The following is a 19,385-nucleotide window of genomic DNA, read 5'->3' on the forward strand; positions in this document are numbered from 1 at the left end:
TCCCATTCTGTATATGCTTTTTTCATTTTTATTGCCCAGATGTAGTACTTTGCATTTTTCCCTGTTAAAAACCATTCTGTTGGTTGCTGCCCACTGCTCCAGTTTATTTAGGTCTTTTTGAATCCTCTCTCTCTCTTCTCTAGTATTAGCTATCCCTCCTAGCTTTGTGTCATCAGCAAATTTAATCAGTTTACCCTCAATTCCTTCATCTAAATCATTGATAAAGATGTTGAACAATACAGGTCCCAGGACGGAGCCCTGTGGTACCCCACTTGAGACATTCATCCAGCTGGATGTGAAGCCATTTACAACCACCCTTTGAGTCCGATCACTAAGCCAGTTATGAATCCACCTAACAGTTGCCTGGTCCATTGCATACTTGGTCATTTTTTCAATAAGGATGGTGTGAGATACTTTGTCAAATGCTTTGCTGAAGTCAAGATATACTATATCTACAGCATTTCCCTGATCCACCCAGTCAGTGATTCTGTCATAGAAGGAAATTAAGTTAGTCTGACATGACTTGTTAGTTACAAACCCATGCTGACTCTGGTTAATCACTTCATTCTTATCCAGGTACTTACATACATGTTGTTTAATAATTTGTTCAAAGATCTTTCCTGGTATAGAAGTCAGACTCACCGGCCTATAGTTCCCTGGGTCCACCTTCTTCCCCTTTTTGAAGATAGGAACAACATTTGCTCTTCTCCAGTCTTCTGGGACTTCTCCTGTTCTCCAAGAATTTTCAAAGATTATGGAGAGTGGTTCTAAAATTTCTTCTACGATCTCCTTCAGTACTCTGGGGTGTAATTCATCTGGACCTGGAGACTTGAACTCATTTATGTTAGCTAAATATTCCCTCACAATCTTTCTGTTTACAGATAACTTGGATTCCTCTATTCCTTTAAAAGGACAGTGAAGATCAGTTGATGTTACATTTTCTTTCTGAGAGAAAACAGATGCAAAATAGGAATTAAAAAGTTCGGCCTTCTCAACATCCTCTCTTACCATTTCTCCATTTTCATCCTGTAAAAATCCTATAGCATCTTTGACTTTTCTTTTACTTTTGACATACCCCCAAAATCCTTTTTTATTGCTTTTGACATCTCTTGAAAGCCTTAATTCATTGTCAGCTTTAGCTAACCTGATACGTGCCCTGCAGGATCTGCAGACTGCATTATAATCTTCTTTAAATATGCCTCCCTCTTTCCATTTAATAAACATTTCTTTCTTTCTTTTTAGCATGTGTTTAAGTTCTGTGTTCATCCATCCTGGTTTCCTTAAATGCTTCCCATTCTTCCTACTTTTCGGGATTGTTAACGATTGTGCTTTGAGAATCTCATTTTTAAAAATTTCCCATCCTTCCTGGACATTTTTGTCCTTAAGGACATCCAGCCATTGGATCCCTCCTATTCTCTTTCTGAGTCTCTTAAAATCTGCCTTTCTAAAATCTAACCTTGAAGTTTGAGTCTTCACATGTCTTCCTCCTCTAGTTATCCAAAATTCTATAATAGCATGATCGCTGCCTCCTAGGGTCCCAGCCACCTTTACCTCCTCAACCATTTCCTCCCTGTTTATAAGGATTAGATCCAAAGTAGCAGATCCCCTTGTTTTCTCCCCTACCTTTTGGAAGATAAAGTTGTCAGCAAGAGAGGATAAGAATTTGCTTGACCTGTTAGTTTTACTTGAGAGAGATTCCCAACAAATGTCTGGATAGTTGAAATCTCCCATGACCACTACGTCATATTTTTTGGAGAACTTGGTCATTTGATACATAAAGAGTTCATCCATATCTTCAGCTTGCCCAGGTGGCCTGTAGTAAATGCCTACAATGGTGTCCTTTCCGTTGTTCTCTCCTTGTATTCTTACCCAAACAGTTTCCACAGAACTCCCAGTCTCTGAAGCTTCAATGTCTGTGCAGATATACGCTTTTCTAACATACAATGCAACACCTCCTCCTCGTTTATCAAGTCTGTTTCTTGCAAATAAGTTGTATCCTTTTAGCCTTTTATTCCAATCATGTGTATCGTCCCACCAAGTTTCAGTGATTCCAATGACATCATATTCCTTTTCCTGCACTTGATGAACTGCCCCCTCCAGAAAATGTCTCCAGTCCTTAACGGCTAATTTAAAAGCAAGTAATTTACAATTCCCAACAGCATAATTTCTTTCAGCAGACAAAAGTTTTGGAACCCTGACATAAAATGGCCCCTACCTTCGAAGCATCCACCTCCACAATGAATGGTTCTTGGAGATCGGGTTGGATTAGAACAGTAGCAGATATAAAACACTCTTTCAATTTTTCAAAAACCCCAATAGTCCTGTGGCCAAACCTTGAGATCTGCCCCCTTATGTGTGATGACAATAAGAGGTTCAGCAATCTGAGAAAAACCCCTAATGAATTTCCTATAATACACTGTGTGCCGAATTATTAGGCAAGTTGTATTTTAGAGGATTATTTTTATTATTGATCAACAACTATGTTCTCAATCAACCCAAAAGACTCATAAATATCCAAGCTTAATATGTTTGGAAGTTGGAGTGGGTTTTTTTTTAGATTTGGCTATCTTAGGAGGATATCTGTTTGTGCAGGTAACTACTGAAATATTAGGCAATTTAATAAAAAACAAATATAATCCCATCTCACTTGTTTATTTTCACCAGGTAAACCAATATCAGTGCACAAAATTTAGAAATAAACTTTTCTGACATGCAAAAACAAAAACCAAAAAAATTAGTGATCAATATAGCCACCTTTCTTTATGATGACACTGAACAGCCTTCCATCCATAGAATCTGTCAGTTGCTTGATCTGTTTTCGATCAACATTGCGTGCAGCAGCCACCACAGCCTCCCAGACACTGTTCCGAGAGGTGTACTGTTTTCCCTCCCTGTAGATCTCACATTTTATGATGGACCACAGGTTCTCTATGGGGTTCAGATCAGGTGAACAAGGGGGCCATGTCATTATATTTTCTTCTTTTAGACCTTTACTGGCCAGTTACACTGTGGAGTAGTTGGATGCATGTGATGGAGCATTGTCCTGCATGAAAATCATGTTTTTCTTGAACGATACTGACTTCTTCCTGTACCACTGCTTGATGAAGTTGTCTTCCAGAAACTGGCAGTAGGTCTGGGAGTTGAGCTTCACTCCATCCTCAACACGAAAAGGTCCCACAAGTTCATCTTTGATGATACCAGCCCATACCAGTACCCCACCTCCACCTTGCTGGCGTCTGAGTCGGAGTGGAGCTCTCTGCCCTTTACTGATCCAGCCTCTGGCCCATCCATCTGGCCCATCAAGAGTCACTCTCATTTCATCAGTCCATAAAACCTTTGAAAAATCAGTCTTAAGATATTTCTTGGCCCATTCTTGACGTTTTATCTCATGTTTCTTGTTCAAAGGTGGTCGTTTTTCAGCCTTCCTTACCTTGGCCATGTCCCTGAGTATCGCACACCTTGTGCTTTTTGATACTCCAGTAATGTTGCAGCTCTGAAATATGGCAAAAGTGGTGGCGAATGGCATCTTGGCAGCTTCACGCTTGATTTTCCTCAATTCATGGGCAGTTATTTTGCGCCTTTCTTGGCCAACACGCTTCTTGCGACCCTGTTGGCTATTTGCCATATAACGCTTCATTGTTCAGTGATCAAGCTTCAAAAGTTTGGAAATTTCAAGACTGCTGCATCCCTCTGCAAGACATCTCAGAATTTTGGACTTTTCAGAGCCCGTCAAATCTCTCTTCTGACCCATTTTGCCAAAGGAAAGAAAGTTGCCTAATAATTAAGAACACCTTATATAGGGTGTTGATGTCATTAGTCAACACCCCTCCTCATTACCGAGATGCACATCACCAGAATTACTTAATTGGTAGTTGGCTCTCAAGCCTATGCAGCTTGGAGTAGGACAACATGTATAAAAAGTATCATGTGATCAAAATACTCATTTGCCTAATAATTCTGCACACAGTGTAGTTGGTGAATCTTACAAAATGTTGCAACGCTTTCAGGTCACTAGGTCGGACCCAATCTGTTATAGCTTTGACCTTCCCAGGATCCATCGTAAACCCATCAGCCGATAAAATTAACCCCGGGAATGAAATTTCCTAAACAGAAAAAAACATTTCTCAATTTTAGCAAACAAAGAATTCTCCCTCAATCTTTGTAATACAACACGGACATGTTCCTGTTGAGAATCAAAATCAGGAGAGAAAGTTATATATCATCAAGGCAAATCACAAGAAATCTCCAAATGTAATCAGAGAAATATCATTCAGAAAGTTGTGAAATCCTGTTGGTGCATTGGAGAATCCAAATGGGAGGACGAGATTTTCTAAAAAAAAACCTGCTCCGTACACCTCGTACACATGTGGCTCCGCTCCGTACACCTCGTACACACGGCTCCGCTCCGTACACCTCGTACACACGCGGCTCCGCTCCGTACACCTCGTACACACACTGCTCCGCTCCGTACACCTCATACACACACGGCTCCGCTCCGTACACCTCGTACACACACGGCTCCGCTCCGTACACCTCGTACACACACGGCTCCGCTCCGTACACCTCGTGCACACGCGGCTCTGCTCCGTACACCTCATACACGCGTGGCTCCTCTCTGTACACCTCGTGCACACGCGGCTCTGCTCCGTACACCTCGTACACACACGGCTCTGCTCCGTACACCTCGTACAAACACGGCTCTGCTCCGTACACCTCGTACACATGCAGCTCCACTCCGTGCACCTCGTACACACGTGGCTCCGCTCCGTACACCTCGTACACACGGTCTGCTCCGTACACCTCGTACACGCACGGCTCCGCTCCGTACACCTCGTACATGTGCGGCTCCGCTCCGTACACCTCGTACACACACGGCTCCGCTCCGTACACCTCGTACACACGCGGCTCCGCTCCGTACACCTCGTACACATGCAGCTCCACTCCGTGCACCTCATACACACGTGGCTCCGCTCCGTACACCTCGTACACACGGTCTGCTCCATACACCTCGTACACGCACGGCTCCGCTCCGTACACCTCGTACACGCACGGCTCCGCTCCGTACACCTCGTACACGCACGGCTCCGCTCCGTACACCTCGTACATGTGCGGCTCCGCTCCGTACACCTCGTACACACGCGGCTCCGCTCCGTACACCTCGTACACACGCGGCTCCGCTCCGTACACCTCGTACACGCGCGTCTCTGCTCCGTACACCTCGTACACACGCGGCTCTGCTCCGTACACCTCGTACATGTGCGGCCCCGCTCCGTACACCTCATACACACGGCTCCGCTCCGTACACCTTGTACACACGCGGCTCCGCTCCGTACACCTCGTACACGCGCGTCTCTGCTCCGTACACCTCGTACACACGCGGCTCTGCTCCGTACACCTCGTACACACGCGGCTCTGCTCCGTACACCTCGTACACACGCTGCTCCGCTCCGTACACCTCGTACACACGCGGCTCTGCTCCGTACACCTCGTACACACGCGGCTCCGCTCTGTACACCTCGTACACACGCGGCTCCGCTCCGTACACCTCGTACACACGCGGCTCCGCTCCGTACACCTCGTACACACGCGGCTCTGCTCCGTACACCTCGTACACACGCGGCTCTGCTCCGTACACCTCGTACACACGCGGCTCTGCTCCGTACACCTCGTACACACGCGGCTCTTCTCCGTACACCTCGTACACACGCGGCTCTGCTCCGTACACCTCGTACACACGCAGCTCCGCTCCGTACACCTCGTACTCGCTCGGCTCCGCACACCTCGTACACGCACGGCTCCGCTCCGTACACCTCGTGCACACGCGGCTCTGCTCCGTACACCTCGTACACACGCGGCTCCGCTCCGTACACCTCGTACACATGCAGCTCCACTCCGTGCACCTCGTACACACGCGGCTCTGCTCCGTACACCTCGTACACACGCGGCTCTGCTCCGTACACACGCGGCTCTGCTCCGTACACCTCGTACACACGCGGCTCTGCTCCGTACACCTCGTACACGCGCGGCTCTGCTCCATACACCTCGCACACACGCGGCTCTGCTCCGTACACCTCGTACACACGCGGCTCTGCTCCGTACACCTCGTGCACGCGCGGCTCTGCTCCGTACACCTCGTGCACGCGCGGCTCTGCTCCGTACACCTCGTGCACGCGCGGCTCTGCTCCGTACACCTCGTGCACGCGCGGCTCTGCTCCGTACACCTCGTGCACGCGCGGCTCTGCTCCGTACACCTCGTGCACGCGCGGCTCTGCTCCGTACACCTCGTACACACACGGCTCTGCTCCGTACACACGAGGCTCTGCTCCGTACACCTCGTACACACGCGGCTCCCCTCCGTATACCTCGTACACGCGCGGCTCCGCTCCGTACACCTCGTACACACGCGGCTCCCCTCCGTACACCTCGTACACACGCGGCTCCCCTCCGTACACCTCGTACACACACGGCTCTGCTCCGTACGCACGCGGCTCTGCTCCGTACACCTCGTACACGCGCGGCTCCGCTCCGTACACCTCGTACACACGCGGCTCCCCTCCGTACATCTCGTACACACGCAGCTCTGCTCCGTACACCTCGTACACACGCGGCTCTGCTCCGTACACCTCGTACACACACGGCTCTGCTCCGTACACCTCGTACACACGCGGCTCCGCTCCGTACACCTCGTACACACGCGGCTCCGCTCCGTACACCTCGTACACACGCGGCTCTGCTACATCCACACTGTAAACCCCTCCTGACCCCACACATAAACTTCAGCTCATCCAGCACCATGACAACCAGCACAGCAGAGTCCTGCATCCACTGAGGCCCCTGATCATGTGACCCCTGACTCCTCCCCTCCTGTGACCTCATCACAGCTCCTGTGCGCACAGAGCAGCCATATATGTGGTGGCGGCTCTGCAGGTGGAGGTATGTGGTGGCGGCTCTGCAGGTGGAGGTATGTGGAGACCCCCATTACTGGAGCATTAATACTAGATATATATTGCACAGGGGATATCGCAGCCGATTCCCTCTAGAATAATCCTGGAATCGCAACATTAGATGATTATTTCTCTGCAGTTTCTATAGGACATAATACATTCCATTCCCTTTTGTTGGTTCATTATCGGATCTCCTATCTTTATAGTGAGCCTATGCGGTGACATCCAGGAGGCTCCACACAATTCAGGAACCCCAATGGGGACATTACAGCTTGTTCACCATCCATGACTGAATCAGTGGACATGTCTGTGGTCTCTGGACCGGGCGTCTCTTCTGTATTTGTAGGTTTATGGAGCTGACACTATAGTTTTTAGGGCCTAGGATTGTGCGTTCACAAAGCCACTGATGATTGTTAAAATTGTTACAAATATCGGAGAAAACTTGATTAATAATCTCCAGTACTGAGGACGTCATTTTGTAAAAGTTTTCCGGGAAGGAGATTAAGCCGGTAGTGGAATCTGTAGGGAACCTGTCGTTTCTGAGGCTTAGCAGGTGGGGTGTAAATTGGTCCGCAGTAGAACCCACATATTAGTATTCAGAGTGGCTTCTGAATATGTCTCCATCCTGAAAAGGGTCACCTTGCCATGGTGGGATGGCTGTGATGCTTTTTTAATTAAAACATGTGTTCACTAAGAACCCTATATTATTTAAATGCACTTTTGCTTTTTTACTTATTTAGTTACAGCAGGGTTTATGATCACTTTGTTCCTTGTAGGTTTTGCATATGTCTCCATAGATGAGAAGATATTAAACAGGCATTCAGCTCTTCTGCTGGTGTTGCTCCCTTAAGAACAGGTAACATTTGGCATTTGGCAGAAGTCACCTGTAAAAAGTACAATTTCCCCCATTAAGCGATTGGATCCCTGCAGATCTTTCAAAGTGCGATCGAGGGCCTTGACAGCTTTCTTGTGCGCCATAGTAGATTCCTCCCAAACAAATAATTTGCAAGTCTGTAATTCTTTAGCTTTCCTTGAGCCCTTAGTGATATTACAGCCAAGAGTTTCCAACAGCACTAGATTCAAGGGCAATCCTAGTGCTGAATGAGCCGTGCACCCTCCATCTAGAAGAGTGGCCGCAATCCCAGACGAGGCATCGGCCAGAGCAATATTATTTGAACGAATTTCTGTGAGCAGCAAATTAATTAAGAATGTTTTACCGCTACCTCCTGATGCATCAAGGAAAAACAGTCTCCCATTTCCACGTGAAATCTGATCCGTAATTGCCAAATACGCCGATCTTTGGTCATCAACCAAAAGAGGCATATTTAATGTGACAAATTCTTTCAACCTTTCCAAATCATAACTTTAGTTTCACAGAATATCTCTGTCCATAAGATCAAAGGCTGGTCGAACTGGTGCTGGTAAACCGAATTCTATTAGAGTTTTACTATTGATACACTTGCACCTTTCTTCTAGCATCAAGAGGATTTGGTGAATATGTCAGCAGTGAAATTGAAGCCTAAATCTGGACTAACTCTCCTGTGCACTCTATGACAAGAATCTTAAGCTGCAGACTTCGAGGAAGAAACTGCTTATTGTCTGTGGCCTAAAATATATAGGTTTTATTACTAGATGTAAAGCAGAAAACTAAATACTGTAAAATAATAAATCTCATATGTTTCCCTTATTATCTCCAGTAATTGTATTATTACACAGGATTTTTATGATGTTACATCGGCTCATCTTCTCATTCAGGTCTCTACAATATTCGATCCTCTAAGTTTACCCATTTTTACCCAAATTTACCCATCAAAGAAAGATATGGACAGAGACAAGATGGCAAAGGGGATATTACACCTCACCCTTGAGATCCTCTTCCAGCTTACTGGAGAGGTGAGAGATTCTGATGATGTCACATTACATCATTCTTATCTATGGGAATAACAGATGGACAGAACTGGAGAGGTGAGGACTCTGGAAATGTCTGGAGTGAGATTTATTAATGTGTTTCTCCATAACCAGGATTACACAGTAGTGAAGAAGACCTCTAGTGACCGCTGTCAGGACCCTGTGTCTGAGGGATGGAGAAGACCCCTGAGCCCAATCACAGGACCTCCATCTCACCCCCTGATACATGAGGACATCAATGACCAGAAGATCCTAGAACTCACCTACAGGATGATTGAGCTGCTGACTGGAGAGGTGACACTGCTGGGAATACTGGGATATTATACAGTAACGCTATGGAGGGATCGGGGAGTTGACGGTATCATTGTATATATCAGGTTCCTATAAGGTGTCAGGATGTCGCCGTCTATTTTTCCAAGGAGGAGTGGGAGTATTTAGAAGCACACAAAGATGTGTACAAGGACATCATGATGGAGGTTCCCCAGCCCCTCACATCACCAGGTAATAGACAGGACTAAATACACACGGCCTATAATTATCTGTATGTCAAGAATGAATTCAGTCCCTGTATGTGTTTCCTCCAGATCTATCCAGTAAGAGGACAACACCAGAGAGATGTCCCCGTCCTCTTCTTCCACAGGACTGTAAACAAGAAGATCCCAATGTTCCTCAGGATCATCAGGTAGAAGGAGACAAGGTGTCATGAGATATCCCCTATGATGTGTAGACGGCTGTGAAGGTCTTGTGTTCAGTCCTGCTTTATCCACTAGTATTATATGTTTTATACTTGTGTAATGAGAACGGTGGAGATGGCAGGATTAGAGCTGATCATATATGTAACTTCTCCATCTGTCTGTGATTTTTACAATATTTGTTTCAGGGTGAAGATCTGACCCATATTAATACTACAGAGACATATGTGAGGGGTGATGAGAGGTGTAAAGAGGAGATTCCTACATATGACCACCCAGGTGAGTAGTGACCACTAAATGCAGAGAAGTTACAGATTCTTCTCAGTCACTGGCTGTGGTTGCTTTATCAGTGGTGTAGTCCGGCCGTATCACAATCATGTGATCAGCATTTTGCCGCTAGAGCATAACTTTCTTCACTAGTTACTCATTTTTTGCTGATGAAGACAGTCGAGTTTGGTCATTTCAGTAGATGAGTTATTGTCTATACTCACAGTTTTTGACTACAGTAGTTAGTGCCCAAAATACTCTGATTTAACCACTTCCCGCAGACAGTTTTGTGCTCCTAAACCGTACCCCATTTTCAAATCTGACGTGTGTCACTTTATATGGTGATAACTTAAGAATTCTTCACAAAGGATAATAGGAAACAAATGGATCTTAGAAACTATTTTCCAACTTCTCTTGAATCCAACAATACCCTATATACGGTTGTACACTACTGTCTGGGCATATGGCAGGTTAAGAAGGGAAGGAACAACATTTAGATATTTTAATCAGATCTTGCTAGAATAGTTTGCAGACACAATGCATTGGGGGCACTGTTCGTGTTCACCTGGCAGCTCAAAAGATGGCTACCACGAACAGGCTTGGCGCTATCTACTCCATTTTCCAGATCCCAAGGATTGCTTGGCTCATCATTCCTTAATCCCTCTACATGGATCTGGACTTAGACAGAGACCCCCTAAGCTTGGAACATGGTGTTATCTGCTGTTCTGTGGAGTGAGATGGCAAGAAGAATAGTCAGATAGCCGGGTCATAACCAGGAGGGCAGAGAAAATACAAAATCAGAAGACACAAGAGTAGTCAATAAACGGGTCGGGGTCACAACAGGAAACAAATACACAAGCCGGGAGCTGAGCACAGAGGACTGAACCAGAGGAGAACAAGGCTGTATCTGGCAGCTTCCGGCAATATGCTTCCAGCTTTAGTAGGGTGTGGTACTTTCCAATTGGCTGAAACAGGGAGCAGATTACTCCAGCTGGACAGCACACACACCCATACTGCCAGGCTGGATGGTACTATACTGGTCCTAGGCACCCTAATCTTAGTGGCTGGACAGAGCCTGCACCGCCCAGAGCTTCTGGTTCCGACGTCTCCTCCATCACCAGCGTCGCCTCTAGAATGAATAGATGGTGAGAGAAGCAGACGTCGCAGGAGAAGATCCCAGAGGAGATGGGACACACCATTTGCAGGAGCCCTAATGTGACCAAATTGCAGAAAACCAGAGCAGTAGAAATCCCCATAAAGTGACTCCATTTTGGAAATTTTAACCCTCAGTGAATTATTCTATAGCAGTAGTGACTATTTTGACTCCACAGGCACTTTCCGGATATTAGCACGCAGTGGATGTTGGACAGTGAAAATTGCAAATATATAATTTTATTACCCAACACATAGTGCCCAGATTGTGCCCCAGGAGACACACACCGTAAATTAAGTGGGTTCTTCTCACTATAGTAATGCCAAATACATGGATGCTAAATGTGGTTTGGGCACACTGCAAGGATCTGAAGTGAGGGGGGAGATCTGACTTTGGGAGAGCGGATATTGCTGGATTGGTTTATGGAAGCCATGTTGATTCTCAATAGCCTTTGAGTCACTAATAATGTGGAAACCTGGTTTTCCATTGACAGATGATGGACCTGAGTGGGGACTTGTTTTTTGTGAGATGAGTAGAAGTTTTTATTGATATTATTTTCGCCTACATAACATTGTTTGGTGGCTTTTTATTCCATATTTGTGAGGCAGAATTAACAAACAGTTGAACACTACGATCCACTGGTTCATCCTATGAGGTTTTCTATTAGACTGTGAACTGTTATTGTCTTGGTGAATAATGATGGCTAACATAGTGCAAACTTTAAAAAAAATCACTGAAAAAGATACAGCCTTACCAACACCAAATCATATAGCAAATGCACTAGCAGGATGCTGCAGACCCCCATGATAAAGGTGGGGGCAGCGCAGGTGCAAAATACTGATGGAGCAACCATTCACAAACCTACCAATTCATGGAGGGGGTGGCTGCCTAGTATTAAAGATGCACACAGATGAAGCTTGAATAGGACGCCAGTCACACAGGTAGATGTGATGCACAGTGTCTGGCTTACAGCCTAATGATGATGTCCATACTATTAGATCAGGAGGGCTGCCCAGCACTATATAAGTGCACCCCACATGGACCCACACCCCAGTACACCCAACCAACACTAAAATGCTACTGCATTTGATATCTGATTTGGTGTAAGGCTGATTTTTCTGCGATGGTTTCTTGGTAGATAATGATACTTTTATATAAAGTGCATTTTTACGGAGAGAAATGTTCATCAATATAAATTTTAAGGATATGTTATTCATAAATAATAATTGGTTTTATTCTTGGCAGATGACTGTACCAGGAAATCAGAGGGACAGCTGACATCTTCAATTTTTAAATCCGATGATCTTGATATCCCACGGGATATAATTGAAGTGAATGCCATTAACCCAGATATACCATCATCCCTTCACAGCAAAGATCTGTCATCTGATCATTTGAAACAGGTCCTGTCTTCTGATTCATTACTCACTACTAAGGAAAATCAAAGTCACAATATAAGCATTAAAAAACAAATTGCTCCTAAAGCAAAGAAGCCATTTTCATGTTCAGAATATGGAAATAGTTTTCCACTCCAAAAGTCTTTTCTTAAACATCAAAGCATTCATACAACAGAGAATAGATTTTTTTGTTTCAAGTGTGGGAAAGGTTTTAACCAGAAATCAAATCTTGTTAATCACCAGAGAACTCACACAGGGGAGAAGCCATTTGCTTGTTCAGAATGTGGAAAATGTTTTACATTGAAATCAAGTTTTATCAGACATCAGATAACTCACACAGGGGAGAAGCCTTTTTCCTGTTCAGAATGTGGGAAATGTTTTAACCAGAAATCAGATTTGGTTAAGCACCAGAGAACTCACACAGGGGAGAAGCCTTTTTCCTGTTCAGAATGCGGAAAATGTTTCAGCCAGAAATCAGATTTGTTTATACACCAGAGAACTCACACAGGGGAGAAGCCTTTTTCCTGTTCAGAATGTGGGAAATGTTTTAGCCAGAAATCAGCTTTGATTAAGCACCAGAGAACCCACATAGGGGAGAAGCCTTTCTCCTGTTCAGAATGTGGGAAATGTTTTAACCAGAAATCAGATTTGATTAATCACCAGAGAACTCACACAGGGGAGAAGACTTTTTCCTGTTCAGAAAGTGGGAAATGTTTTAACCAGAAATCAGATTTGATTAATCACCAGAGAAATCACACAGGGGAGAAGCCTTTTTCCTGTTCAGAATGCGGAAAATGTTTCAGCCATAAATCAGATTTGGTTATACACCAGAGAACTCACACAGGGGAGAAGCCTTTATCCTGTTCAGAATGTGGGAAATGTTTTAACGATAATTCAGATTTTATTAAGCACCAGAGAACTCACACAGGGGAGAAGCCTTTTTCCTGTTCAGAATGTGGAAAATGTTTCAGCCAGAAATCAGCTTTGGTTATACACCAGAGAACTCACACAGGGGAGAAGCCTTTTTCCTGTTCAGAATGTGGAAAATGTTTCAGCCAGAAATCAGCTTTGGTTATACACCAGAGAACTCACACAGGGGAGAAGCCTTTTTCCTGTTCAGAATGTGGGAAATGTTTTAGCCAGAAATCAGCTTTGATTAAGCACCAGAGAACCCACACAGGGGAGAAGCCTTTCTCCTGTTCAGAATGTGGGAAATGTTTTAACGATAATTCAGATTTTATTAAGCACCAGAGAACTCACACAGGGGAGAAGCCTTTTTCCTGTTCAGAATGTGGAAAATGTTTTGTGAAGAAATCATCACTTCTTAGTCACCATAGTACTCACACAGACGAGAAGCCATTTTCATGTTCTTAATGTGGGAAATGATTTACATAGAAATCAACTCTTAATAAACTTCTGAGAAGTCACATGGGGGATAAGCCATTTTTAACCGAAAATTGTATCTTCATAAAGAGGCTGTCCACTACTAGGACAACTCATTCTCATTCCTCATGTTTGGCCTTGTTAAAATAAAAACACTCATAAGCACCTCCCATTCTTGTGCTGTTCCATTAGTGTCACAACTCATGTTCCCGGGCATCACACAAGGTTGTTACATCACACAATCCTGCTCCCAATCAACGCCTCCTTCGGATGTATTGAACATCATCAGGAAGGACATGGCCTGGACATAGCATCGAGAGAAGGCACACACTGAGAGCACTCTTCAGACTGTGTTCCTGGGGGAATTCTAAGCAATTTACAGCCTCAAACATGACGTCCGATATGGGAAAGAAAGACAAGATATCAGAGATTAATCTGAGGTCCTCCACCTCTGTCAGCATGTCTGGTATGCAGTGTTTCTCTAATAACCCCCCACTACAGCACACAGGAGGATGTAACCCCACCCTAATAGGGACAGGAAATACGAAGAGGTTTAAATAGCCCCTCCCACATCCTCCCTCCAGTGCTATTTCCTGTCCCTATCAGGGATGAAGAGGTCATCCCCGGTGTGCTGGGCCGGCGACAGGCACTGGGGGAAAGCTACTAGGCGGGCAGCGGAGGATCGAGCTATCTTTACTAGTGTTGAGCAAGCACTAAAATGCTCGGGTACTCGAAGCTCGGGCCGAGCTCACCGTGATACTCGGGTGCTCGACCCGAGCAACGAGTCCATTGTTAGTCTATGGGAGACCCGAAAATTTTTGCGGCCGCACCCCCAGCAGTCTGTAGAAAGCCTAAAAAGTGCCCAAAACGATAGTGACAGTGTTCAAATGACATGGGGACAGTATGGGGATCGCCCCAGGAAGCATTTCTGACCCCCATGTCACTGCTGTCAACAACGTGGTCAGATATATTAAGCCACTTTTACGGGCTCACAATAAAACGTTCAAAAACAAAACTGAAACTGTTTTCCTGTGAAATATGTTAAGGAACTTCTTTTCCAGGGTAAAGACTTGTGTATAAGGTAAAATAAATAACCAAAAACAAAAATACTCCTCCACACCTTGGGCTATGTACACAAGTTACATTTTTTTATGCGTTTTTGCACATTTGTATTGCTTTCAACCGTGACAAATGCATTCACCAGGAAATGTCATTTTAACATTTTACAACCTTATCTGGCCATGTGCTTTGTGACACATGCATACAGTGCTGAAAAGACATGGGAACAGCATGGGGAAGACCCCTGAAAGCATCTCTGACACCCAGGTCACTGCCTAAAAGTGTGCCCTTCAGAAGTGATCCTTGCCGCATCAGAAGATGCAGACTTGCAACTTACTCGGTCCGGGTGCCCACAGGACAGCCTTACCACAAACACGTGAACAAGTGAATGTGGCCAAGGATGGTCCATCTGACTGACGCCTTCACGCTGGGTTAATATTGTGGAAGCCGGGACACAGTTGGACACTGGGATGCAACACGTCCTCCAGACATAGAGGATTGCGGGTCCTGGGTCAATCAGGCTTCAACAAAGTTCAGAAGGTAGACAGCAGCAGTGGTTGGCCTCCTACACAACGAGTAAATTATTCATGATCATGAGGCCATCCATCTCCTTAACTTTCTGTTCCTTGGAATGCAAGTGCATGTATGTAGTAGCGGCTAGGCCTGAGGTGGTCAGCGTTTTGGCGCATATTCTACCTCCTCCGAAGATTGCTGGATGTTTTCCTGCTACTATCCCAGTTCTATGACTCCCGTTAAAACAAAGCTTCAGGTGATGAATGATGGATGAGGTGGTGGCAAAGGAGAAAGAGCAGGAGGAAAAGGGACCATTCACATCAATATCAGGCCAGTCAACCACACATGTCTTGTAGGATATGTTTCTGTACGAAAAGGAGCGGTTCGGCTACACAGTTATAGGGCATACAGTGAGTGCAATGCCTACCAAAAATTTCGAGGCACTCCAATGCCCCTTGGAAGTGACATGGAGGTCAGAGGGCCTTAACTAAACCGTTTTTTCCATTTATAGCAACTGGGTCTACTGTACACTGTTGGCCTAAGCAGTGAATGGAAGGCTTTCCAAAAATTATGAGGAACTGCAAGGCCCCTTGAAACAGACGTGGATTACAGTGTACTAAAAACCTTCTACCCATTATTGGGGAGTCGGTCTCCCTTAGTGTTCGCCTATGCATTGAAAAGCAAAAGCTGACTAAAATTATGAGGAAATGCAATGCTCGTTGGAAGAGTCGTGGAGGTTAGAGGTAATTAAAAACAACATTTCAATGCCCCTTGGAAGAGCTGTGGAGTTCAGAGTGGTTTAACAAGACAGTTTTAATGCCCCTTGGAAGAGTGGTGGAGGTCGCAGTGGAATAAAAAGACAATATCAATGCCCCTTGGAACAGTGGTGGAGGTCACAGTAGCTTAACAAGACAGTTTTAATGCCCCTTGGAAGTGTGGTGGAGGTCACAGTAGCTTAACAAGATGGTTTTAATGCCCCTTCGAAGAGACGTAGAGGTCACAGTAGCTTAACAAGACAGTTTTAATGCCCCTTGGAAGAGTGGTGGAGGTCGCAGTGGAATAAAAAGACAGTATCAATGCCCCTTGGAAGAGTGGTGGAGGTCACAGTAGCTTAATAATACGATTTTAATGCCCCTTGGAAGAGACGTGGAGGTCACAGTAGCTTAACAAGACCGTTTTAATGACCCTTGGAAGAGTGGTGGAGGTCGCAGTGGAATAAAAAGACAATATCAATGCCCCTTGGAAGAGTGGTGGAGGTCACAGTAGCTTAACAAGACAGTTTTAATGCCCCTTGGAAGAGTGGTGGAGATCGCAGTGGAATAAAAAGACAATATCAATGCCCCTTGGAAGAGTGGTGGAGGTCACACTAGCTTAACAAGACCGTTTTTTATGCCCCTTGGAAGAGCTATGGAGTTCAGAGTCGTTTAACAAGACGGTTTTAATGCCCCTTGGAAGAGTGGTGGAGGTCACAGTAACTTAACCAGACAGTTTTAATGCCCCTTGGAAGAGTGGTGGAGGTCGCAGTGGAATAAAAAGACAATATGAATGCCCCTTGGAAGAGTGGTGGAGGTCACAGTAGCTTAACAAGATGGTTTTAATGCCCCTTGGAAGAGTGGTGGAGGTCACAGTAGCTTAACAAGACGGTTTTAATGCCCCTTGGAAGAGCGGTGGAGGTCACAGTAGATTAACAAGATGGTTTTAATGCCCCTTGGAAGAGTGGTGGAGGTCACAGTAGCTTAACAAGACTGTTTTAATGCCCCTTGGAAGAGACGTGGAGGTCACAGTAGCTTAACAAGACAGTTTTAATGCCCCTTGGAAGAGTGGTGGAGGTCACACTAGCTTAACAAGATGGTTTTAATGCCCCCTGGAAGAGTGGTGGAGGTCACAGTGGAATAAAAAGACAATATGAATGCCCCCTGGAAGAGTGGTGGAGGTCACAGTAGAATAAAAAGACAATATCAATGCCCCTTGGAAGAGTGGTGGAGGTCACAGTAGCTTAACAAGACAGTTTTAATGCCCCTTGGAAGAGTGGTGGAGGTCACACTAGCTTAACAAGATGGTTTTAATGCCCCTTGGAAGAGTGGTGGAGGTCACAGTAGCTTAACAAGACCGTTTTAATGACCCTTGGAAGAGTGGTGGAGGTCGCAGTGGAATAAAAAGACAATATCAATGCCCCTTGGAAGAGTGGTGGAGGTCACAGTAGCTTAACAAGACAATTTTAATGCCCCTTGGAAGAGTGGTGGAGATCGCAGTGGAATAAAAAGACAATATCAATGCCCCTTGGAAGAGTGGTGGAGGTCACACTAGCTTAACAAGACCGTTTTTTATGCCCCTTGGAAGAGCTGTGGAGTTCAGAGTCGTTTAACAAGACGGTTTTAATGCCCCTTGGAAGAGTGGTGGAGGTCACAGTAACTTATCCAGACAGTTTTAATGCCCCTTGGAAGAGTGGTGGAGGTCGCAGTGGAATAAAAAGACAATATGAATGCCCCTTGGAAGAGTGGTGGAGGTCACAGTAGCTTAACATGATGGTTTTAATGCCCCTTGGAAGAGTGGTGGAGGTCACAGTAGCTTAACAAGACGGTTTTAATGCCCCTTGGAAGAGCGGTGGAGGTCACAGTAGATTAACAAGATGGTTTTAATGCCCCTTGGAAGAGTGGTGGAGGTCACAGTAGCTTAACAAGACTGTTTTAATGCCCCTTGGAAGAGTGGTGGAGGTCACAGTAGCTTAACAAGACAGTTTTAATGCCCCTTGGAAGAGACGTGGAGGTCACAGTAGCTTAACAAGACAGTTTTAATGCCCCTTGGAAGAGTGGTGGAGGTCACACTAGCTTAACAAGATGGTTTTAATGCCCCTTGGAAGAGTGGTGGAGGTCACAGTGGAATAAAAAGACAATATGAATGCCCCCTGGAAGAGTGGTGGAGGTCACAGTGGAATAAAAAGACAATATCAATGCCCCTTGGAAGAGTGGTGGAGGTCACAGTAGCTTAACAAGACAGTTTTAATGCCCCTTGGAAGAGTGGTGGAGATCGCAGTGGAATAAAAAGACAATATGAATGCCCCTTGGAAGAGTGGTGGAGGTCACAGTAGCTTAACAAGACAGTTTTAATGCCCCTTGGAAGAGCTGTGGAGTTCAGAGTGGTTTAACAAGATGGTTTTCATGCCCCTTACAAGAGCCATGCAGTACAGCATATTAAAAACATTATTCCCATTATTGGGGAGTGGGTCTCCCATAGTCTTTGCCTGTGCCTTCTGCCAAAAATTAGGACGGAGGAACTTGCAATGCTGGCAACACGGACCACTTTCACCCTGGTGGTATAGTGGTGGTGGACGCTGAGGATAAGGAGAAGAGCAAAATACTGCTGAAATGAGGAAGCCCTGGGGGGGAGTCCTGAGGAGATAATTTGCATATTCCCACTGCATTTTGGGGTAAGTGAAGAGTCTCCGCGAGCTCAAAGAACACTGGATTTTGGCTGTTGGAGCTGAAAAGAGGACATCGGTAAACCAGGGGAGGAGTCCTGAGGAGATAATTTGCATATTCCCACTGCATTTTGGGGTAAGTGAAGAGTCTCCGCGAGCTCAAAGAACACTGGATTTTGGCTGTTGGAGCTGAAAAGAGGACATCGGTAAACCAGGGGAGGAGTCCTGAGGAGATAATTTGCATATTCCCACTGCATTTTGGGGTAAGTGAAGAGTCTCCGCGAGCTCAAAGAACACTGGATTTTGGCTGTTGGAGCTGAAAAGAAGACATCGGTAAACCAGGGGAGGAGTTCTGAGGAGATAATTTGCATATTCCCACTGCATTTTGGGGTAAGTGAAGAGTCTCCGCGAGCTCAAAGAACACTGGATTTTGGCTGTTGGAGCTGAAAAGAGGACATCGGTAAACCAGGGGAGGAGTCCTGAGGAGATAATTTGCATATTCCCACTGCATTTTGGGGTAAGTGAAGAGTCTCCGCGAGCTCAAAGAACACTGGATTTTGGCTGTTGGAGCTGAAAAGAAGACATCGGTAAACCAGGGGAGGAGTCCTGAGGAGATAATTTGCATATTCCCACTGCATTTTGGGGTAAGTG

The 19,385-nt window shown here is 45.4% G+C and overlaps 1 protein-coding gene across 1 annotated transcript; it reads left to right on the forward strand.

The window, feature by feature from the left end:
- Positions 1–6,881: 6,881 nt before the first annotated feature.
- Positions 6,882–13,907, forward strand: LOC141212718 (uncharacterized). Its single transcript, XM_073665026.1, has 7 exons — positions 6,882–6,961; positions 8,700–8,837; positions 8,967–9,146; positions 9,230–9,353; positions 9,437–9,534; positions 9,733–9,823; positions 12,210–13,907. Exons 1-7 carry the CDS (start codon positions 6,908–6,910, stop codon positions 13,733–13,735), a joined length of 2,211 nt encoding a protein of 736 aa, XP_073521127.1. The 5' UTR covers positions 6,882–6,907; the 3' UTR covers positions 13,736–13,907.
- Positions 13,908–19,385: the final 5,478 nt, after the last annotated feature.

This window comes from Phyllobates terribilis, unplaced genomic scaffold, assembly GCF_046119375.1.
Source record: "Phyllobates terribilis strain yellow unplaced genomic scaffold, ASM4611937v1 Scaffold_183__1_contigs__length_3771566, whole genome shotgun sequence".
In the NCBI taxonomy this organism is placed as follows: Eukaryota; Metazoa; Chordata; class Amphibia; order Anura; family Dendrobatidae; genus Phyllobates; species Phyllobates terribilis.

Bases quoted from the DNA above. Each gene is read 5' to 3' on its own strand.
- LOC141212718 (XM_073665026.1), top strand. From the start codon at position 6,908: ATGTGGTGGCGGCTCTGCAGGTGGAGGTATGTGGTGGCGGCTCTGCAG. The intron at 6,962-8,699 runs GTATGTGGAGAC...CTTCTCATTCAG, and splicing joins TGGCGGCTCTGCAGGTGGAG to GTCTCTACAATATTCGATCC. The intron at 9,824-12,209 runs GTGAGTAGTGAC...TATTCTTGGCAG, and splicing joins TCCTACATATGACCACCCAG to ATGACTGTACCAGGAAATCA.